This window comes from Cornus florida, unplaced genomic scaffold (assembly GCF_030987335.1).
Source record: "Cornus florida cultivar Cherokee Brave unplaced genomic scaffold, ASM3098733v1 CherokeeBrave_3.0.0_Hap2_Chr04, whole genome shotgun sequence".
In the NCBI taxonomy this organism is placed as follows: Eukaryota; Viridiplantae; Streptophyta; class Magnoliopsida; order Cornales; family Cornaceae; genus Cornus; species Cornus florida.
In genome coordinates, this window is record NW_026775574.1 from 37,089,323 (window position 1) to 37,114,192 (window position 24,870).

Here is a 24,870-nt window from a genome sequence, read left to right on the forward strand (position 1 = left end):
ATCAACCTCCTCGGCTATGATCTGGTTACGTTTTGGAGCAAACCTTCGTTGCTTCTACTTTACTGGTTTGAAATTGGGATTGACATTCAAGGAATGACAGGATACGGAGGGATTAATTCCAGGCATGTCTAGGTGACTCCATGCAAATACATCGGCATTGTGAGACAAGAAGTCAATTAGCTCCTGCTGCTCTTCCCTGGTCAGTCTTACTCCTACTCTGGTAGTTTGCTCTGGCTTGGACTGATCGATCTGCACATCCAGAAGGGGCTCTTCGGTCAAATCAACTGGCTCCTCCACCCTATTCTGCTTGGGTGGAGGTTCCTGTAATTGCTATCTTGGGCTCGCCGAACGGATGGGTGCCTTCCCTTTCCCAGCATATTTTAGTGTGACAGAATAACACTCTTTGGCTGCAACCTGATCCCCATGAATGTCTATCACCTTATTTCCATCGGGTCTGAGGCACCTCATGACCTGATACAGAGTTGAGGGCACACCTTGGACTCTGTGAATCCATCCTCTTCCCATCAAGAGATTGTACGAGGGGTGAATCTCCACAACCACAAAAGTTTCCATAAGAGCTAGTTCTGCAGCTTGAACTTCTACTTCCACCATACCGATGGGCTCCACCCTCTTACCATCAAATCCTAATAGGGGATTTCCAGTGGGCTTGAGCCTCTCTGGCTTAATCTCGAGCCGATCAAATGTGTCCCTTGGCATGACATTCGCACTACTTCCGGGATCGATCAGAACTCTGCGCACTAGGCAGTTCGCCACTGTCAAGCTGACTACCAACGGATCTTCATGGGGGATTTGAACACGCAGCAGGTCTGTCCTGTCGAACTTTATCTGTATCGATGTAATCTGTTGGTGCAAAGTATTCACACTGCTGACCCTTTTCTTCATCTGCGCCTGCCGTAGGCGCGTTCGGAGTAGCTCATCTGAGTCTTCGCTAGGCTCGGGTCGACCGTAAATAGCATTGATTATACGAATTGGCTGTGAATTATGGGAGCTTTGCTTCTGACTTCTTTTTACTTGCTCCATCGGTCGGTTCTGCTCTATCGCCGATCCTTGGACATAACTCGCGAACTCCCCTCTAGCAATCAACATCTCCACTTGCCTTCTCAAATTCCTGCATTCGTTAGTCTGATGACCGAAATCAGAATGGAAAGCACAATGTTTAGTCTGATCCCTCTGTTCGAGGGGTTGCCTAATTGGCAGTGGTGGATGAAACTTATCTTTGTTCTCCTGATATAGCCTCGCCAGAGTGACCTTCAACGGAGTGATTAGCTCTTCCTCCCTGGACCTCTTTTCTGCCTTCCAAGAGGTCTGACTTTGCGGCTGAGCCTGCTTCTGCCTGATCTTTGCCTTGGACTTTTCCTCAGTCGACACGACCGACGCTGTCCGAGCATTGGCTGCCTCCTCTTCTTCCAGGCGCACAAAGCCATCGGCTCTTTCATTAAGTTCATCCATAGTCGTTGGCGTGTTCACTACCAGACTGGTATGGAACGGAGTGCCACGTGTCATGGCCAACTTGAAGGCTTGAATCGCTGTAGAAGGGTGGCATTCAATCACCATACTCTTAGTGAGGTTAAACCTGGTGAGAAAAGCCTGGAGACGTTCATCTTTGTGCTGTTTCATTGTGAATAGGCTCAAGATGTCGTTCGGCGGACGCTTGTTCCCATAGTACTGGCTTATGAACCGATCGCACAGGTTCCAGAAGCTATCAATCGAGCCCCTAGGCAAGTTCTTGAACCAGCTAAGCGCCGGTCTGGCTAGACTTGTAGGGAAACATTTGCACATTAAAGAGTCGTTCTCCGTATTCAGAGCCATCTTCAACTGGATATGGTACACATGATCGATCGGATCGGTTGTTCCGTCAAACAGAATAAAGACTGGCATGGCAAACTTCCTTGGATACGGAGCATTCAGGATCTCATCAGTAAATGGTGAATCAACTGTCCGAGCCGCGGATCGGAGTGCTTCATTCTCTCTTTGGAGCCCAGCGGTAGCTCTATGAGCTACAGATCTGCTCTCCGAACCGCGATGAGTGAGTGTAGCCATGGAGGGCCGGTAAGACGGATCGAATGACCGTTCCTCAATGAGCTCTCTTTGCCAAGGCGATACAACTCAGCGGCGATCAACCTCTATCACTTCCTCTCGGTTGAACCTTTCCTGATGCGGATCAAAGGTCATGGCTTCGTTCTGTCTGATCTGCTCATGTCGCGGATCAACATGAGTCGATCCTTCGTGATCCTCAACTCGACGAACATTTGGCGGCAAATCGTCCATCCTCCTTTCATCACGGTGGAGAGCTGACTGATTGTTCTCGTCCTGCTCGCCTTGATGTGTGATATTAGATTGAATACTTCCTTCACCGGCCGGAAGTGGACGCGGAACCGCCGATATTTGCTGATGCTGCATTCCAGCTTTCAATTCTGCATTCTCTCTTTTGAGAGCTTCGATCAAGTTCATCAACTCCTCAAGCTTCGTTTGCTGGACAGCCTCTATCGGATTGGAGCTTTCACCTATCATTATTCCTGAACGGAGTAAAGGCATTAATCTCAAGTTCTTGAGTAGATCTGAGCTTCGTGAGCGCGAATTTTTCAGATCTGGACTCGAATTCTCCGAGTTATGCTTACGGTTGACGAGATCTGAATTCTCCAAATTCTAAATCCGTCAGATCCGGCCGCAATCGAACAACTCGTTGTTGCGTAGATCTGAAGCCACTTCCGTCAAAGCAACAGAACTAAAATTCCTCCAGAATAGGTCACAATCTCTCAGATCTGGATCCAACTCCCAAAGATCGAGTTTCGTTTTCACGAATTGGTCTGAATCCACGCGATATTGATCAATGATCAATCAATCTTCAACGATTCCCACAGACAGCGCCAATTGAAGATGCAAGGAATTCATTTCCATTTTCTCTCTCTAGAATTCTTACACTTCAACAGAATCAATCTCTCTCCCCATTACTTCTCATATTTATAGGTATTTACAAACATTAATGGGTTGCTAGATCTGGGCTTGTTCCTCTGTGGGCTTTGGTCATCTTCGATGGGCTATTCGCGTTCGGCCCATATGGCAGTATTTCTTTATGGGCTGGACCCAGCTGCTCGGACCGGATGCCATGTTCGCGGTTCATATCCGGCCCATATCACTTCTAGCCTACTCAAGAACCTATGATGGAATTTTTGACATTTTAAAGGACAAACCCTAATTCAAAGGTGGGACCGACAGTTTTTGGACTTGAAACATGAGGGTTTTTTGCGGACTTTGATTTTTAAAAAACATTTACTTAGAAATGGAATGGTCATTCCATAGGTTTAATTGTGGAATGTATTTTCATTCCAAAGTCCCACTCTAAATTACATACCAAACATATGAATAGTTAAAATGGGCCCTCCATTCCATTCCCGCAAATGCAGCATCAATTTAAGTGACTTTATTTGGGTCTTTTTTGTAATTAAGCAGATACTCAGGGTCAGAACTGAATAAATTAGCATTTATATATCTCAAAAAATTGTTCCTACAAGGAGGGACACAACTCGAGAGTCGAGACGGCCAACGGAGAAAGAAATATAGAGAGAGAAACGCTTTGCTAACACGTCAAATATACACAAAACGAAACACCGCTCTCTCGATTCTCGCCTCAACACAAATTCCTCCGGTGCATTAATCAGATTTTTAGTGGTAATATATCTCTCTCTCTCCTTATTCTCTCTCTAAAGCTCTTCGCTCTCAATCATGCTCTGCACTGGAAGATCGAGTTCTGGCGGGAATGAAAAATTTTGTATTCCCATTGAATGTTTCCTTTTCAATGCACTCATTCCTTCAAATTTTGTTATTTTTTTTGTTGGGTTGTGTACATAGTTCAATGGGTCACTCATGTATAGTCCAACAACATGCAACATTTTGTTTTTGAGTTGTCATATTTTATTTTTGTGTTCCTATATTGGTTTTCAGGATCCCCAATACAAAACATTCTAGGGTTTTTCATTTGACGGACACATCTGGGTTTGTTTTCTGGGTTTTCTCTATTGCTATTGCATTCTTTAGAACTTCGAATTGACTAATTCAAACCAACACTTGTACGAATTTTCAAAGTCTTTTGTGAACTTGACAAGTCCCTCTCTCTCTCAATTGCTTACGTTTGTTGTTGAATGTAGACTGCATATTGCTTGTTGTCCGATAATGCCTCTATACAAAAGAAAACCTTTTCCTCTGTTGGAAAGGCCCAAGGATTTGAAGCCGGAGGAGCTTGTATTTCAAGTTCGTTTCACGAAAGAGATATATAGGGATTATAGGTATCCTTCTCTTTTTCTAATTTTTCAATTTGATGTCACTGACAGCCTACACTGATTTGGTATTGAATTGTTACTGATATTTCTGTGCCATCTGTCTGCTTTGTAACTCTTAACATGAATTTATAGCGAATACCTGAACCGGATAAATCTATATCGCCAAAGAATTTGGACATGTAAAGTTACTGGAAAGACTAACTTTACTTATGAAGAGGCATTGGTGTCAGAAAGAAAGGCAACTGAGAAGGTTCAACAATTCCCCAAAGAACTAGTAGTGCCCGTGCTCCGCGATGTCCAATTCAGTAAGAACTCACTCTAGTGCATTACATTTACATTACATGTTCTGTTGCTTTTTCTTCTTCTTTCTCTGCCTTCTTGTTGTTAGTATTACGGTTGTGCTTTGTAATCTTTTAAGACTTCTTGTATAAAATGCACCGGAACTCTTTTTAGCTATTTATTTGCGACAATCGTTTTCATAATATCTATGGGAAGTTCCACTGACATATATCTAATTAGTTCTACTGCTTTTGTCGTGCACATGAATTGGGTTTCGATGTTAACTGCGTATGTGTGTCTGAATATCACTAAATTCATCTTATGATGTAGGGGTTTGGGTATGCATTCATCAAACACATTTTAATTAATAAAATGAAGATAAACTGTTATTTTGGGGATTAGTTGTATTGTCCCTTGTACTTAGGCCAAATGTGGAGACTTGTTTCGAATAGGGTTTGTTAAGAGTTCAAATCATAGGGAAATGAGTTGTGTATAAATTATATATGTATTTTATATGGCTTATAAAAAAAAATATATGTATTTTATATGGCAACTCTAATATCAGAAGACTCTTTTGTCTATATATATATATATATATATATATTTTTTTTTTCCCTTTTTGGGTATTGATGCTGCTCCTGTCTTGGTACTGAGATTTCTTATGGGATCCATAGGTCTCCTTGAACAATTATTGTGACTTCAAGAGATTTCTCTGCGTCCATTCTTTCTTTGTCTCACCCCATTCTCAATCTTCACATCAGTTTTCCTTGTCTTCTCATCCACTTTTTTTTTCTTTCTTCTCTTTGTTTTCTTCTCTCTCGTCTTTCTCCTTCAGTTCTACATCAGTTTTGCATCACAACATTATACGTCCTAACACCAAATTAGTATCGGTAAGAGAGATTTCAAGAACGTGTTGATTTGCCGTTGATAGAGTAAAACAATCAAAGCACACTTCAATCAAGGTTAAATATTTGACTCTCCATCTCAACAGTTCATGAACAAAATCAAGCAGCACTGCTGAACCTAGTCTTTGTAGTTTGTTCTCCTTCGCCTCCAAGCCCCCTCTTCTCTGTAGCCTCTGCAAACCCAAAACCCATCAGCCTAAAAAACATAAAATGATTGTCAATGAAGCCCCGCTAACACTATCCAACAAAGCCTTGTTTCCATCATAGCCGGTAATCAACAAACCCATCAAAAACTCACTATGCACAAACCATAGGATATGCAACCTTGGTCCTAGTTTGCTATGTCATCATTGTGTCCCCTTCAAGATTACCATCGGCATCCTTTGCCAAAATCCAATCAAAACCCAAACTACAACCGTCAACCATCAGAAATCTGCCATAACCAGCAATCATTCACGCATTTTTATCTCCTTGTTTGTCGTTGTCGACTCCTCTGTGTTGTATCATTGCCATTGCATCTTCACCATCTCAGATTTGTGAGTAGAGCTTAGATCATGTAGCCATCACTGACGTTGATTCGTTGTTTTCAAGTTTTTACCATCAACATTGCACTTAACTCCAGCCGTCATTGCCATTGTTGTGAACCACCGCTGCTGCCACGAGTCAACCATTGTTAAAAAGACCAGCTGAAGGCAACATGAAGCCCAAAAATAGCTGCCATCTTCTTGTGCTGTCACCTCATTGGAAATGCTGCATTGCCTCAAGCCTAACTTCTAACTGTCTTGTTTTATCAATGCTGAAATCTCGCATGACCTTTGCTGTTGTAGGGTTTGCTACACAGCTCCTGTTCTCTTCCACTACAGATCTTGACTGGACAAGGAAAAGGGTTGTTATTTACCAAATCTTATCCATTTATTAAACCTGAACCAGCTTTGAACCAGAGGCTGCTGAGCCATCCCATATCCAACTAGACGTAAAGCTTAGATTCGGAGCTGACCCAAATGTAAATTTTAGCTCTAGCCTCTAGCCCTAGATCCGATCCATGTTAAAAATTTTGCCAACAGCCCAGACCCATTTCAATAAGATTTAACCCAACAAATTTGACATTAGGATCAGTTCAGATCAGCCCAAGTCTTAACAGAGTGCAAATAAGTAATCTGTGAACCAGTTAGCAGAGTAAAGAATGGCATTTGCCAGTTCAATTCTGAAGAGCAGCTCTGAGAAAGTAGGCTTCTCCAACTTCCGTCTTCAGTCAATGAACTCTTTTTGCTTGCCCAAGTCCTCACTAAGTCCAAAGAAGTAATGTGTGAACCAGTGAGCATTGGAAAGAATGACATTTGCAGGTTCAATTTTGAAGAGAAGCTCTGAAAAATTAGGCTTCTCCAACCTCCATCATCAGTCAATGACCTCCTTTTGCTTTATCAAGTTGATTACTTTCTATACAAGGTACAACAAGATCTGTGCATGTCAATAAAAGCAGCACTTTCGCATAGCACTGAGATGATGATGAAATTGTCGTAGCCTCACGCCTCAGTGAGATAACATAGATCACAACATCAGATCTTCCTTATAACGATGATGAGACGAAGGAAGTATTTTAATCTTCAGATGATTGTATGATCTTTTGCAAGTCTATATGATAGATTGGTCCTTCTTGTAGTAGGAGGGTCAAAATTATTGACACATTTGCATGGGTCAATTATGCTTCGTAATGCTAGATGGAATGTGATGAGTTTGATTGTTTACATGTTCCTACAGTTTCTCTAATAGAGATGAGGGATTGTCATTCAGAGTGCGTTTTTCATCTAAGCAGTAACGGAGCTTCCTTTGGGGTGGTATGGGGAAGGAGTTCAAATACCATCTTGTGAGTTGGGAACAGGTTTGCTGTCCAATCCAGGTGGGAGGCTTGGTGATTAGGAGATTGACGCCTTTCAACAAAGCTCTTTTGGGCAAGTGGCTTTGAAGATTTGGTATGGAGAGACGCAACTTATGGAGGAGGGTGATTTGCTATAGATTTGGGGAGGAGAGGGGTGGTTGGTGCACTATAAAGGGAAGGGCCGAGCAGGGGTGGGTGTATGGGAATTCATCAGGAAGGGGTGGGATGGATTCTTTAAATACATTCGGTTCAAGATTCGGGGAGTTAGGGATTTCTGCTTATGGGAGGATCTATGGTGCTGTGATACGACCCTGGTGTGCCCTTTTCCAAGACTCTTCAGGATTTCCATGGACAGACATGCCGATTGTTGGCTGTTATCGGATTGATAGTGATAGGATAATCTGGACAGGATGTACAGTGGGTTCCCAAGCTCGCGTGTTTTGGAGGGTGGCACCTTTGTGTATGTGGTGGAGCTTGTAGAAGGAACAGAATAGGATATCCTTTGATCGCGAGGAAACTCCTATAGGGGCGCTTAAGTTTTCTGTACTTAGTTCTCTTTGTGGGTGGGTTTATGGGAGAAATTGTAAATCTTTGGGGGAGATAGTGGATTTTTTTGGACATATTGAGAGATTGGGGGCCCTATTTGGTCCTTGTATAGTTTTTGTCGGATGTGCTCCCAATTTGAGCGTGCGTTTCTATGAATCTTTACTTATAAAAAAAAAAATCACTCCTATATTAGAAGAAAGTGATGTTCTTTCACAAAAAACTATTCTTATCAAAAAAGTCTACAAAAACTATTGCATACCCTTTTAACTAGTGTGTGTGAAGACATGAGCAGAATTGAAGATTAGGGGAGCGATTACTTGACAACTACGTGCTTAATTTTTCAATTTACTTCCGAAGGTTGGCTAAAGAGAGCAAATTGACTATGTATTTTGAAGAGAAAACAGTGGTAACGAAGTGCTAGAATTGGTTTCTTCTGAAGAATGTACTCTTTTTCCGAAAAGTTGAAGAATGTAGTCTTGCTATTGAAAATTCTCCAACTTTAGTTGAAGAGGTTGATAATAAAGATGCTCAAGTAGGCCTAAATTCTTTAAAGAAGCACAAGGATGATCATTGGTCGGTTGAAGATGATGGAATAATCATGCCTTTGATGGAAAATAAATTGTGGTATTGGTCTTGGAATAATGAAAAAAGCATGTCTCTCTTAAATTTAAGCTGCGAAAGGTGTCGACTATTCGCGTGCTTCTTCTCTTGTATAGAGATCCAATATGCTTTTAGTAGAGAAGATCTTGAGGAAGCATGGATTTCTTTTAGAAGAAAGGGAAACTATACGAGCCATTTTAAGAGGATGATTATGAAAAGGTTTAAGTTTGATAACAATGGCCTCTATATATGTATATATATATATATATTTTTTGATAAGTAAGATTTTATTAAAAACGCTCAAAAAGGGGAGCGAAGCCCAAAGAAACAAAAGGAACAAAAGGGCCAAAGGGCGCCTTAGACCTTCAGAGAGGCCAAAAAAACAATAATTTCCTCCATAGATCTATAAACTCTCCCTGAAACCCAACAAAAAAGAGTAGAAATAAGTGAAGTATTAGAGACAACGCTCAGAAGGGTACGCATCCCAAAAACTACACAAGGACCAAGCCCCTAAAAACTCTACATATCCACAAAATCCACTAACTCCCCTATCGATTTACAATTTCTCCCCCAAATTAGTTTTGAGGCAGCACCTATTAATTAAATTTCAGGCCGTTGTTAGCAATAAAATTTTACTAATATTCATTTCATGGTTTTAATTGAATATATATGCAACATTTTTTTTCCTCTATTTTTTTAATTCACCTTTTATTTATTTTTCATTAAGAACAACTTATGTGGAGAGCTGAATTGCATTCAGCTGGACTAAATTGTTTGCACAGAGGCATTATTGCTAAAGCCTGTATTCGTAAATTGGGTTCCTTACATGTAGGACTTTGTGAAGCATGCATGAAAATTACATGAAAGAAGGTGTTGAGGGATTTCAACACCTAGTGCTTCGTGGAAGACTTGATCTTGGTTGTCAAAAATTATGTTGAACTAGTATTAAAAAAAAAAAAAGAATTATTGATTTCTTTCCCTTCCCTCCCCTAAAAAATAAATAAATAGTTAAAAATCGTCTAGTTTGTTTGAGAAATCAACAATTGGCTGCTTTGTGCAAGAGTCCTTTCCGCTTTTCCTTTGTCATAATTGATGCAGAAATACTTTTGGCTCTTTAGGTATACTTTTAGACTGAAAGAAGATACAAGAATTTGATCCTTAAGGTTGGTTTAGGTCCTCTATGTTAAGAATTGTATTTAATGTTTCGAGTTTATAATCCTTGTTATGCATATAACTTGCTTTTATTGCATATGTTTAAATTAATCATGTAACATCTGTGTTTTGATGACATAGTATCAACTCACATATAAAGAAAAGAAAAAATAATATTGACTTGAAACAAAAAGTTGTGGATGATAAGTTCGAAATTGCCAATTTGGGGTCTTTCTTTGGAATTAAAAGTTTATAAAATACTTAAGTTCGGAAATGAATATTTGGAAGGGCAAAATTAAAAAAATCTGTTTGAATTATGTCACATTTGCAAAATAATGCCCCTAAAATTCAGGAAAAAGACAAAAACCATAAAAGATTTTAAACAAGACCGTTGTGCCATTCAATCATTTGTGGAGTGATAAAATTACATAAGTTCTCTTACAAAATGAAAAAGAAAATGAAAATGAAAATGAAAGTGACAAAGAAAAAATAGGCAGGACTGAGATTGGGAAGCTGATAGAGGAGCCAAGAGAAGTCAAACCAAATCTCACAAACTGCAGACATAAACCATAGCCATCTTGCATCATTATTAGGATGGCTGACCCTCCATACAAGATATATTCCCAGAATAACTACCCAAGAAAAGATTAGGAACCTGAATGTAAAATGCAGAACAATGAAGAACAAATTTCCAGCTTGCAAATTGTTCTATTACTATGGAGTAACACGACAATGAACAGAAACTCAAAAATGCAGTACAGAAGCATACATAATTTTTTTTTTCCTAGTTGGAAGCATACATAAATAATTCAGAATTAGGTAAAATTATTCTTGGTTAAGAAAAAAGAAGAAGAAAATCCATCTGGCCGACACCGTTTGTACAGGATAAAGGCAAGAATGATGATGAGTACATTCGTTTGAAAAAGAAACGACTTACTGGCCAGTATGTTGTGTGGTGCACATGACTTTCTATAATCTATTTTCACACAGAGTGAAAACGTGAGGGAATTTGCTTGATTTTCCGGGGGAAAAAAAATGTGGGGAAATTTTGCAGGGTTCTACAAAAATATGGGGTTTTATTTTCCAACTCGATAGTCCAGTTTCTCTCTCTCTCTTGACCTTTTGAATTGCGAGTTCTGTAATATATGGAATCAAAAAGTAGTGTGTAAGTTTGGTATAGTATGAAAGTGACATTAATGGTTAGTGTGGTGAGCCCTTGTCCAATAGCATTGTACAAATGGAAGTTGCCCAACAGCTGACTGCTAACTAACAACTAGATAAGACCTACCATGATCTTTTTGAATTTGAAGAATCAGAATGTTGATGATTTGAATGAATTGATTGAAAACATTTCAGTGATGTTTGTAAAAGTTCTCAAACAAGTCTATTTGTATACGTAGATCCTATGTTACATAGATAAAGTGCTAGTTTGAAATACACACACACACACACAATGTGCTAGTTACGGATAAAGTGCTCTTGTTCTAAGTACGTGTGGCGGATTATTTTGATCTTATTGACTCCGTTCGAGTTTAGTTATCATCTGCTTCTCCTGTTCCTATTTGTTGTTTGCCTTATTTTCTTTAATGACCACCATTTGTTTCTGCAGGCATGCTCACACTGAAAGATCTTGTCAACTCAATTGCTGCTAATTTACAGCAACGATTGTTAGAGGGCATTGAGTTGTGTGGAAGGAGGAATAATCGTGTTTATCCATGCAAAATTGTGAAAGTTCTGGAGGAAGAGGCTGACAGAACCCGATACGAGGTAGCATGGCTTGACGAAGATAAGAAAATAACTGGAAGTGCTGTAGTAAATGAAGAAGATTTGGTACGGAAGAAGCTTCCTTTTAGTAGAGATGTTCTGAAGTCTTTCATCAGAGAATCCACATATCGAAGCGTGCCCTGGGTGCTACATGATAAATTGGCACAGAAGCATGGAATTTCTACTGATCCTCCAGAAGAATTAAGAACCAAAATTTTCTTCCAGGATGGACGTGTAGTCATCAATAAGAAAAAAAGAGAAAATGAGGAAGATGGACAAAATACCATGGTAATTGTTTTGGTTTACTTTGATTTTTTCTCCCCATGGAATATATGATTTTTGATATTATTTACATTTCTTAATAATATATCATATTCAGGAGGCAGATAAAGAAGAATCTAGAGAACGCAAACGAAAAAAACTGGGGCGGGAGAAAACTGAAGCCTTGATCTTTAGGAACAATGTAGAGAAAGGTAGGTTTAATTGTGGCTTATAGCCAGGTCGATGGTGGTGGTTCTTAGATTATTGCCTTTATAGTCAAAGCCACATTCTTTCCTAAAAATCTTTTTAAGTATTTCTTTGTATTTAATTGACATGTATTATTATTATTTATTTGTTGTGGTGGGATGTGTGTGTGTGTGTGTGTTTTTTTTTTGTGTGTGTGTGTGTGTGTGTGTGGGGGGGGGGGGGGGGGGGGGGGGGGTGGGTTGCCTCAATCCTTGTTCCTTGTTCAGATGGTTTTTTGCTGGAGTCCTTATATTGTTCCCTTACGAAGGCTTAGGACTTTTGAGTCTATTAATTGTCATTTTGATAATTTGTGTGTGTGTTTTATTTTTCATTTAATTTATCTCAAAATTACAGAAGATGATAAACTGAAGGAAGAGCCCATTAAATATCCAATCGATGATCAGTTGGTGCAACCTGCTGCAGATGATCCAGTTTTCACTGAACGCCCTTCGCCATCGAGGGACTTTAATGTTCCCATGGACTGCGTTGGCGATCTTTTAATGGTTTGGGATTTTTGTTCTTCTTTTAGCAGGCTATTGCACTTATGGCCATTCTCTCTTGATGATTTTAGAAGTGCTCTCTGCCATAAGGACAGCAATCCGACTCTCATTGTGGAGTCTCATTCTGCTCTTCTTCGCTTGCTTATGAAAGATAATGGAGAATATTCTGTGTTTGTCAAGAATAAAAAGCGAAAACCAAAGGTCAGATATTCTAGCAATATTCAAGTCAGTTTTGTTATCTTAAATTATATAATTCACACAAGGATTAATATCCTCTTTGTTGGAAGAATTAAATACCTATATCTTCATCTCCTAAGGTGCTTTCTTGTTTCTCCCTCAATATAGTGCCGTTGTCGATATCCTCTGATGTTGCCTTCTTATTTCAGATTACATTAGTTACTTGGACGGAGTTTTTGTGTGATTTCTTAGAAATGATTGACGTTGCTGAATTATCAACTCTCATAACAACAATTAGGAGGGGTCATTATGGCCTTGTAGACATTTATGCTAAATTGAGAATCTTCCTGGAATTGGTTGATCAAGCCCTCGCCACAGATGTTGTTAGGGAGAAGTTGAATGAGTATATCGAACAGCGGCAGGCACTTGCAGCCACAAGAAGAGTGGAAGCACTAGAGGAAGCTAGAAAGAAGAGGGGAGATAAAGAACGTTTGAAAGCGGAGTCTGATGGCAATCAAACAACAAAAGGGCTTAGTGGGGAGTCACTAGGAAGAAAATCACATGAACCAGTGAATGACAATCACAATAGACAAAATGGAGAGGCTTTGGAGAAAAAGAATATGAAGGTTCACTCATCTCAGCAGAAACATGCACTTGAAAGAAGGTCCGAATTAACTTTTCCTAATGAAACATTTTGGATTATGAGTTACATAGGATATGGGGTTATCTCTAATTTTCTCACAGGGAGAGTAAGCAAGAAGACAACATTTTGAAGAAGAATGTGAAGAAGAAAATTGATAGAGAGGTCGAGGTAGAAAATATAAAAGATTCATCCATGAAGGGAGCTCTGAAACTGACAGGGGATGATCGAAATGAAGCAACAGAAAAAAGGAGTAAAGAACAGAGGGTGCAAGCTCCTCTCTCTCTCTCTCTCTGTGTGTGTGTGTGTGTGTGTGTTTATGCGTGTCTGTGTGTGCGCTCGCTCACTCATATGAACAACCCCCCACCCCCCGGTGAGCTTGGTTTTCTCTTTATGTTGTCTTAACACAGTGTATCCTGCAGAAAGAATATCTTGAACGGGAGATAGAGAAAAGATTCATTCGCAACAATCCTTTGGGAAAAGACAAGATTTATAACAGGTATTGGTTTTTCCGACGTGATGGGAGGATATTTATAGAAAGTTCTGACTCAGCGCTGTGGGGCTATTACAGTACCAAGGAAGAGGTATGTTGCATAAATTCAAACTGTGTGTTATCTATTCTCTTCAAACTTTAATGATCTCCCCTCTATTTCATTAACAGCTTGATGCTTTGATGGGCTCACTGAACCGAAAGGGGGTGAGAGAGAGGGCACTCAAAAAGCAGCTTGAGAAGTGCTATGCTCGAATATGGTTAGCCTTCAACTTGTTCTCAAACATATATTTGTCATCTTTGAATGGTTTTAATTCTATTTACATTCTTTTTGGGAACCCATTTTCACTTTTGTTTGCCAAGTATGTGAAGAATGTGAGACATAAATATCCCTTTATTTCTTTACAGTTTGCATTCTTTCTTCAAACCATGCTCTTTTTCTTCATTTCTTGTGTTACAAGTATGTCTACATTAAGAATCCTTCTTTTGAATAGCCCATTAAAAGATAGCTCAATTTCTTTTCTCCTTCAAGTCCTTTTTACAAGGCAGCAAAATTCCTTACCTTTTTCTGCAGCCAATATATCCTCTCTTTCTGCCTGTGCATATATCTCTTTAACTATACATGTATGCATATTTCTTGTTATATATATATATATATTTATATGCATACATCCTTTTGACTCTCCCATTGCCAGTACCCAAGGCAGGATGCATAAAGGAGGTGGGTTAGTGTCGGGTAGACAACCGAATGTAAAACCTATGTCAAGTCAGTTTGATGAATTCTCACTTAAATAAAAAATACCACGAGGCTGAGTCACAAAATATTAGGATAGCAACATGGAACATATGGACGTTAACCAATAGGTGTAATGAAATAGTAGATACCTTAAAACAAAGAAAAGTAAGCATAATTTGCTTACAAGAGAGTAAATGGAAAAGTGAAAAAGCTAGAGAGATTGGCGAAGGATATAAACTTTTTTACTCCGGAAGGAAAGATAACCAATGAAACCGGGTAGGCATAGTAGTAGATCACTACATGAGGAATAAAGTAGTAGTGAGAAGACAAAGAGATAGATTAATAACTATTAAAAATTTCTCTAGATGAACATATCTTGAATATAATAAGTGCTACTGCTCCTCAAGGAGCATTAGATGACACTGCCTTTTGGGACTCGTTAGATGAATTGATACAATCTATATCTATGAAAGCATATTTGTAGGCGGTGATTTTAATGACATGTAGGTTGTTGATAGGATATGATATACATGGATCCATGGAGGGTATGCCTTTGGAGAGCGTAATGAGATTGGAGAAACACTCTTAAACTTTGCAAAAGCATATGACTTAGCAATAGCTAACACTTTCTTTAAAAAAATAAAATGAAGAGCATCTAATAACATTTAAAAGTGCTTATAAAAAAAAAAAAAAAAACATTTAAAAGTGGGAAAAGTTTATTGCTTCATGTAAAGATTGTAAAGTGATTCCCGGAGAGAGCCTCACTAACCAACATCGCATACATTCTAGACATAGTAGTAAATGGGTTTAAATATAAAAAAGCAAAAAAGGGACATAAAAACATTAAGTGGAAAGAATTAAAAGGTTGTAAAGCAGTCATGTTTAAAGAACAAATATTAAAGGAAAAACAATGTGATTGGAATGATGATGCAAATAGCTTGTGGCTTAAAATGGCAAGTTATATTGGGAATAACAAAAGAAATTTTGGAAAGAGTGTGCTTCCAGTGGGGGATGTTGCAGATATTTCCTCCTTAGCTGCAATTCTTGGGTGTGGAATGGGCACTTTTCCTCTTCCTTATTTGGGATTGCCTTTGGGAGTTTCCTCAACGAGAGTGGAGAATTGGGACCCGGTGATTAATAGATATGAGAAGAGATTAGCATGATGGAAAAAACAGTATCTTTCAAAGGGAGGGAAAGTCACTCTCATTAAGAGTACTCTCTCGTCCCTTCTTACCTACTTTTTATCTTTATTTCAAATCCCATGCTCTGTTGCTGAAAGGATTGAAAAAATTTAGAGGGACTTTCTATGGGGTGGAAGAGGAGAGGAATTTAAGTATCATCTTGTTAACTGGGAGCAAGTTTGCACACCGTTGAAATTAGGCGGTTTAGGCATTTGAAGCTGGTCCCTTTTAATAGAGCTCTATTGGGAAAGTGGTTATGGAGATTTCGTAAGGAACGCCATTGCCAGTGGAGAAAAGTTGTCTCGTGTCGCTATGGAGAGGAGAGTGGGGGCTGGTCCTCTCGTCCAGTCTTTGCTACGGGAGGTGTTGGTTTGTGGAAATTCATTCGGAAGGGTTGGGATGTTTTCTCCTCACATATTATATTCAAGGTTTGTGATGGTAGGCATGTTCGATTTTGGGAGGACTTATGGTGCGGAGATCAGCTGTTGTCTCACTCTTTTCCTAGACTTTACAGTATTGCTGACAATAAGCACGCCTACGTAATTGACTGTTATCAACTTGATAGCAGTGGAATTACATGGGATGTGCGTTTTAGGCGCTCCTTTCAAGATTGGGAGATGGAAGAAGCATGTGTTTTTTTGGATCTGTTGTATAGACAGAAGGATGTTGGCAGAGGGTGTGACAATATTTTGTGGGCCCCTTTAACCCATGGTAGGTATGGTGTCTGATCTATGTTCTTGTGTTTGTCTAATTTCGTTGGTCACGGTTTCCCATGGAAGTCTATTTGGCGCTCTAAAGCTCCTCTTAGAATCGCATTCTTCGTTTGGACTGCCACATTAGGAAAGATTTTGACATTGGATAATTTGAGAAAGAGAGAGGTAACACCATTGTTAACTGGTGTTGTCTATGTAAAGCAGACGGAGAATCCGTGGATCACATTCTTGTGCACTGTCCTGTGGCATACGATTGTTGGAATTTCATATTTAGCATGTTTGGCGTTTATTGGGTAATGCCTAAGCACTCCTTACAACTGATTAACGCATGGAGACGATGCCCAGTCAAAGGTCATGCTCATGATTATTAGAGGATTGTTCCACATTGCGTTTGGTGGTGTCTATGGTGAAAGGAATAACAGAAACTTCGAAGGAAAGGAATCGTCTTTAGCAAATCTAAAAATTCATATTCTTCGTTCTCTTTTCTGTTATGTAAGAGGAAGCGCTTGCTCCTCGATTGTTGACTTCTTTGATCTTTTGGATGCTATTGGTCCTTAGGTCCTTTTTTCATTTTTGTATTAGGGATGCGTTCCCCTTTTGACCGCTTTTCTAATATACTTTTTACTTATAAAAAAAAAAATAACAAAAGAAATTTTGGGCGATACTAAAAGAGAGAAGTTTATTAAGAAAGAGATACGATGGTGGAGTGAGGAAGTGCAACAAGTAATTAAACAAAAGAGAAAAAGCTTTAAAACATGGCCAAAATGGTAAACTACAAGAAGACTTAGACGCGTATAATAAACTCAAATGGGAAACAAAGAAGATAGTAAGTAAAGCTAAACAAAGCAAAATATCTTATATGAAAAACTAGGCACAAAAGAGGACAAAAAAATTATTTATAAATTAGCAAAGAATCGTGATAGATCAACTAAATACCTAAATCAAATTATATGTACTAAGGTCATTGATAAAACAATATTACTCAAAGAAAGTAATATATTAACTAGTTGGAAGAATTATTTTCAAAATATATTAAATGAGGAATACCCAGAGAAGAAGTAGAAGTAAATGAATGATAAATAAAATTGCCAATATGGAGGTAGAGGACACACTTAAGTAGATGGGGAGTAATAAAGCGGTAAGCTCGAGAATCTGGTAAGTGACGTTGGAGTGGACTCATGGACCCTTTGAAGACGGCTTTGTGAATTAGGAATAGGGGTGCAGTTGCTGGAGTTAGTGATGGGTACTTGGAATTGGAATTCGTCTGATATCGCTAGCGAAAGATAGCCGGAGCTAGAGCAAACTTATTCTTTCTTCTTTTCTGGTAACTGGAATAGAAAGTTTGACAGGTGGAGATCGTCACCTCCTTCCAGGATCACATGAGATATTGATTCTCTAAATTTTGTTCTTCAATGAGAGTGATGGAGCCCTAATTTAATCCGTTGTGGGTCTCACTCGTTCTCTCTTTAAAACACACAGAGACTACATTATATTTGTTTCTCTTACTTTCTAAACTGTGTTGAGTTTCCATAGAGATTCAAATCTGGATTTAGAGAGATAGTATCGAAAAGATGGGATTTTATATATTTTTCAATGGTTACTTATCAAAAAATATATTTTTCAATGGTGATGGTATGGGCACAAATTTGGAAGATTTGCAGTACTGAATCAATTTGGAATATATATATATTTTTGTCAGATCAATTTGGAAATTTAATCTTTTGAAAAAAAGTTATAAATTTGAAAAATCTGAAAAATTATTGCTGAATTAGAAAAATTAAAAAGGGTAACTAATAGGAAAATTGCGATGTAAATTTTGATACTAAAATCTAACCTCTATGTATAATATAATGAAATAAAATATTAATTTAAAATGGAAATGTATCAAACTTATTACATTAAAAAAAACATAAAAATTTTGTGGAGAGGAGGGAAGGGCACTCTAGCAATCACCGTTTGTATCAATGTAATTTTATGAAGCTACTAACGTCTTTTCATCAAGGGAATGGGCAAAAGCGTCATAATGCCAAAAATTGTTGACGGTTATAATGGCTAGTTATCAGGAGGGGGGTTATTGAGCACACATGTCAAACCTCAGGGAAAGTCGGTGTAATTAAGGCCATTTTCGATCACCGTGTGTAATTAGAGCAAACCTTAGGGGTGTGGTGTAATTTACCATTGAAAATATAATGATAGCACTCCAAAACCAAAAGATTACTCGAAATAACCACTTTGGTTATCTAGGATTGATAATACAAAAGGATGGAGAGATACATAGTGATGTAACTAGTAGAATTTGAGCGGGTTGGATAAAATGGAGACAAGCTAATGGGGTTTTATGTGATAAGAGAATAACATATAGGTTAAAAGAAAAATTCTATAAAACTGTTATTAAGCCAACTATGTTGTATGGAGCGGAGTGTTAGGCTCTAAAAAATGAAACAAGAACAATGCTTTCATGTAGCGGAAATGAGAATGTTAAGATAGATGAGTGGAATGACTAGAAGAGATAGGGTCTCTATTGGAAGTGTGAGAAAAATTAGGTGCAACACCCATTGGTGAGAAAATCTGAGGGAGTAGACTTGACTATTATTAAACCAACAGTGTTAGGCCCTAAAAAAGAAACAAGAACAGTGCTTTCACGTAGTGGAAATGAGAATGTTAAGATAGATGAGTGGAATGACTAGAAGAGATAGTGTCACTAATGGAAGTGTGAGAAAAATTAGGTGTAACACCCATTGGTGAGAAAATCTGAGGGAGTGACTTTGATGGTTTGGACACATACATTGGATACCTAGAGATGTGCCTGTCAAATAAGGAAGACTATTTGTAATAGAAGGTAAGGGGAAGAGAAGGCGACCAAAAATAACACATGAGGTAATTAAAAATGATTTTAAAAAGGTAAATATAGTGGATTAAATGGCATGTGATAGAAAAGCTCAGAGAGAGAGAATTCATGTGGGCGACCCCATTCATATGGGATTAAGGCAAGGATGATGATGATGATGATATGCATGCATCCACATATATGCATATACATGTATTGTTATTTATTTAATAAATTTATGATAGGGTGGCTCCCAAGCCTTTTTTTTTGTTGGGGATTCACCTATTACAACTTGTGACTTGGTCCAGCGAGTTTTCTTGACTAATAAATAGATATATTTAAACATGTTTATAATAGAATGTTGAATTTTACAATGATTATTGACCCAAAATGTTTGTCTGTCAGTCTTTTAGAATGGTCTGTAAAGTTGTGCAAATGATAACCTCACTAATCAGATTTATATGGTAATTATGTTTGTTGTTTTTCCTTTCTTTTACCACTGTTTGGTGCAATTGTAAAAACTTTGTTTCTCTAGCGTGAGAACATGGGTTTGAGTTGAGAGCAATTTTTTAATGCAAATACTATTAAAGATTAGGTTTGTACCCAGCCACCTAACACCTCCAGTTACTGGGATCAATACAGAGTAGTTGCCTTTTAAAAATACTTACTGAAAATTACATATATTAGTTGTGTTAACAAAATGATTAAACATGGTGGTTTCATTAAAAGAAATGAGTGCCCCAACCTTTTAAATGGTGAAGCAAAACTTTCTTCTGTTAATTTGATTGGTGACTCTAGAATTATGTTTCATGAATTAGTTTGGCTTTTAATGGTGAAGCTTTTTGGTACTTGTATCCGAAGCGGAGTTATGCTAAGATTTTTGTCCATTTGAGAGAGGTTTTGGCCACTGGGTTTAAACATTTATGGTCCTTTGATCATTGAGACAGTGAATTGGAATTAGAAAAGCTCGTAAAAGACAGTAAGACTGAAATTTTATTTTCAATAAGCTAGAAGAAGACAATAAGATAATTTTTGTTTATAATCTAATATATTTTTTCCATTTAAACGCATTTTTACAGCTCGGAGCTGCAAAAGAGATCTAAGGAGGTAGCTCACAGGATTGCAGTGGAGGAGGCTGTGCTCCGGAGATCAACTCGTGTTCGTGCCCCACCTAGGGAAAATCCTGCTGTTGCTTTCCTCAAGTACGTGAACAAGTGGAAAGAAGACTAATTGCCGTTCCTTCCAATATAGCATTCAGAGTTCAAATTTTTTTACTTGGGATGAGATATAGGAGTACAAAATTTTTTGGACAATTGAAGAGCCTGATTCATCCATTTCTGTAGTGTTACAATTTGTTGAGGTGTGGGGCCATGGTGGTATGGCACATTTTTATTTGGTACCGGCAAACATGTAGTTGTGACAACGGAACCTCAATTTTGTAAATGACCTTCCTCGGCATGTTCTCAAATTAATTGTTTAGTCGCAGAATTTTGATTTATACGGTTCTCTTTTTCCTTGCTGCTATATTCTAAAAATTATGATTCTTGTTGTAAAGAGTTCTTACAGTTTGTTAGGAAATAAGGGAGAGTTTGTCTCAGCCAACCACTTCTCTTTGTCCAGAAGTGCGCAAAAGCATGGAAGTAAAGGAGAGGAGTCCTTTTCTTTTACATCTTGAGCATGGAGTGTGCATATGAGACAGAGCTATCAACACACTTGAGCTATCAATGACTCGATACACACTTTTTATTATTATTTATACCAAGTTGGAAGCAAGATGCCAAAGATTCTGGAGACTTCTCTCTCCAACAGTTTATTGAACATCACAGCATCATTCAGAGGGATAGCATGGTTAACAATCTCTTATATGCAAACTAATTTAAATTATTTAATTGAATACAGCAACCAACTTTTGAACTTTTAAACGGCAGTCCCCCTATTCATCATTTCTATTACATTTTTATGCAAATGAACAATTAGAGCAGATATCAATGCGCACTAGCCCAAATGATATGATATGTTAATTTCTTTCTTGAGTATTCGAGTCTTGCGCGCGCGCGCGTATTTATAAAAATAAAATAAAAAATATAAGAGTTCAATTTTTTATGGCTTGTTTGACACGTCGGGTTGTATCTAACATAATATGTGTCGGTATGAGACCAAGATTTTTTGACATTTTAATCATATTCGTGCTTCCTAAATTATCATCGATGTGGGTTGTAGAAAGTGAAGAAACAAGAGAATTTATTTGCTTTACTTTCTTTTGGATTATTAATATATAGCGGGTAGTCAAAAAAATTGAGTAGGAATATGAGAGTGTGTGGGAGAATTGATTATCATGAATGAAAGGCAGTAGATAACGAAAAAGAGATGTTTATTTTTTGAATACAAAAAATTTAGTGGGGAATTTAAAAAATTGAGAAGGGGCATTTTTGAAATTTTAATTAAAATTATTGGTAATAATGTAAATTGGAAAAACTCTAGCGGCAGCATCTGCTCCCACACTGTGCCTGAATTGGGTCCATGCCTAAATTGGAGGGCAACGCAAGCGACACTTAAACACTAAGGATGACTCTATATGACGTCTTATCGACAAGTGTAAAGAATTAGGTTTTAGAATCTTCCATAATTGTGTGTAGTGTTTGGGGATTCTAAAACGTTGTGGTGGCGTATAATGGAGAATATTTTAGAGCAGCGGAGCCTTATGCAGACTCGTAAATATCTAGAAGAAAACAGGCTTGTAAATATCTAGAAGAAAATTCTAGTAGTAATAACCGACTTGTAAATATTAGAAGAAAATTCTAGGGAGTAAAAAATCTTAGCTGTTTATTGTAATATATATATATAGAGAGATGGGTACACAATAATATAATCAAATAAGCAATGTTCATTCTGTTCCATTCCATTTATTCGAAGCTTTATTCCATTTCATTCATATACACCAAACGTAGCCTAATAATAATGGAACAAAATTATCATCATGAAAAACAAATTTTAACTCCATATTGTTAATTTTTATTTTATATTTTCATTGCTCCATATATAAATGTTTGAAGAGAGAAAGATGGAGAAATCACACAAACGTTTCAACACAAATATACAAAAAAAATAAAAGGAAGAAGAAGAAAAAAAAAAAAAGAAAAAAGAAAAAGAAAAAAGTGATATACTCAGAAGATAAAGAGATTAATACCTGCAATTTGGTTGAAGGTCTAGCAACTTTTTGTCAATGGCAGCCCTAAGTATATCCAGAAGAGATGGAAGGTAAAAGACCTTTACCACGTCTAATAAAGAAGCTCAAGAGAAAAATGGAATGGGAAAGATTTTTATGTCTATGCGAAAGATTTTTGCCTTATTGGAATGTGATGAATGGCTTACTGGAAATATTACAAAAATATTAAATCTTATTATGGAATGATCCATAAACTAGGGTGTAGCATCAAACATACTCTCTTAAGCAAAAGATCATCAAGCCTTAAATCAAATGATAAAGCACATAAAGCTAGGAATCAAGTATAAACCATCAAAGGGGATACCTAAGCAATGGTCTATCAAGTTTCTCTTTCAACATGCCCTGAAAACCATTCATAATCTTATTTCCATTGTCACCATGAAAATGCAAGCATTATGATTAATATAAGAAACCATCTAAGACAAGATAATTAACTTACAACAATCATTTATAAACATTAGAATTCATTACAAGAGGTAATATGCTCTAGATTATGAAAAGACCAAAAATTATACATTATTATCCCCAAAATAGAGCTTAATCAACTGAAATTCAGGGGCAGTTGAACTGCCTACTGCAGTTTCGCGGGAGCCCGCGGAGGCTTGGCTTCGCGAGGGTGGCACTGGCTTGTTCGGCTTGCACCCGCGAGGCGCCGGCGAGCGCCGGCGAGAGCTCACGGGGGCCTCTGCAGGGGCTCAGCAAGGCTCCGCGAAATGGGGCAGAGAGTTGAGGGAATTGGCGGGCGCCCGCGAGAGCTTGCCGCTGCAGCTTTAAATCAAGGCTTCTCGTAAGCCTTTCCGAGCCGGAGCACTGACGTGGCTTCCACTATGAACATTAAGCCACGAACTTCACAAAAACGGCGACTGAAGAGGTTAGGTCCCGAAGATGACTCCCTGACACGGCGCACGTATTTCAACAGAAAGTTGTCAAAACCACTTCTTTGATCATTCTCAGGAAAATACCTGAAATCAGAAAGAAATACACAATTGAATTAAAATTGTACATTATCCTCTAATAATGGACTTAACTAATGCAAGAAAGGGCGCTTGAATATGTAATATTCGACGTTTATCAGTTACTAGAAATTGGAACCGGAACTACTGGGACATGGAACCAGAATTGAAATGAACTGATTCCATGTTTCGGTTCCGGTTCCTCTTTTTTTTTTTTTGGCAATATGTTGGGCCACATTTATGTTGATTCCATTTAATAACTCTAAACCCATTCGTAATGCATTTTGATATATTATATAACATATAAGAACTTACATTTATTATAAGGTTAATTTAATAAATTAAAAAACATCTTATAAAGCGTTAATTACTAGAATGTAAACACTAAAAAATAAACTCACCAAAAAATAGTTTAGGCAAAAGTAATTACAAATATGTCAATTTTTACTTTTCATGAATACATGGAGACCAAATTAACCTTACATTTTGAAATTTACTAAATAACCCTTGCTTCTCTTTCCATCTCGTATCTTTACTTTACTAACAACCATTACTAAGGTTGCTTCATGCCAGTGACAAAGACCAAACCAGTGAAGTTACGGAGACACGACAGTGACCTTCATGTCGGCAAAGTTAAACCCAACAATGAGCTTCATTAATTCGGGTGAGCTCCTACTAGCAAATCTCCATTGATTCCGACATTCTCTGAGCAAACAATGACAAAACTTTAGTGACCAAACCAAACTATTTCAGCATCCTCACCTGTGGAGTTACAACAAACAAATTGACAAAGAGGTACAACCATCCAACCGAATAGCTCCATTAAAGACCCATTTTGAGAATTGTTTGCTGTATATTTTACATTATTCAATAAAGGTATTACATTACTGTATTTATCGTTTTAGTTTGTTTAAGTACAAGTATTACATTATTCAGTAAAGATTTTACATTATTCAGTAAAGATTTTACATTATTTAGTAAATGTTTTACATGTAGTGAAAGTTCAGTGAATGAGCTCCATTGATTCTAACATGTTAGCAACAAAGACCAAATTGGTGAAGCTACATAGACTTAGTAGTGACCTTCACATCGGTGAAGACAGACCCAACAGTAAGCTTTGACCAGCAAAGCTCCATTGATTCCGACAAGATCTAAGCAAACAATGACCAAACTTTAGTGACCAAACTGAACTGTTTCAACATCCCAACCCGTGGAGTTACAAAGAACATTTCGGCGAAGAGAAGTACAACCTTCCAACCGCATAGCTTCATTGAAGACCTATTTTTAGAGTTACAAGATGTATATTGTATATTATTTAGTAAATGTTTTACATTACTTCAATTTCCATTTTACTTTTTTTAAGCACAAGTTTTACATTATTCAGTAAAGATTTTACATTATTTCAGTAAAGGTTTTACATGCAGTAAGTGTTTTACATGAGTACAGTGAATGATGTGATACCTCTGAATTTCCATGTATGGGTTGGTTAGGCCCACGCCC

The 24,870-nt window shown here is 37.8% G+C and overlaps 1 protein-coding gene across 3 annotated transcripts; it reads left to right on the forward strand.

The window, feature by feature from the left end:
- Window positions 1–3,545: 3,545 nt before the first annotated feature.
- LOC132303151 (uncharacterized) lies at window positions 3,546–20,689 on the forward strand. 3 transcript variants are annotated; one of them, XM_059800283.1, is made up of 12 exons: window positions 3,546–3,690; window positions 3,964–4,014; window positions 4,167–4,304; window positions 4,431–4,603; window positions 11,266–11,708; window positions 11,800–11,893; window positions 12,282–12,628; window positions 12,814–13,268; window positions 13,349–13,511; window positions 13,667–13,828; window positions 13,906–13,994; window positions 20,271–20,689. In XM_059800283.1, exons 3-12 carry the CDS (start codon window positions 4,192–4,194, stop codon window positions 20,419–20,421), a joined length of 2,190 nt encoding a protein of 729 aa, XP_059656266.1. In that variant the 5' UTR covers window positions 3,546–3,690; window positions 3,964–4,014; window positions 4,167–4,191; the 3' UTR covers window positions 20,422–20,689. The 3 variants fall into 3 exon arrangements, with proteins under 3 accessions (XP_059656266.1, XP_059656268.1, XP_059656267.1); XM_059800285.1 differs by having other exon boundaries at window positions 12,285–12,628; XM_059800284.1 differs by lacking the exon at window positions 3,964–4,014.
- The last annotated feature ends 4,181 nt before the right edge of the window (window positions 20,690–24,870 follow it).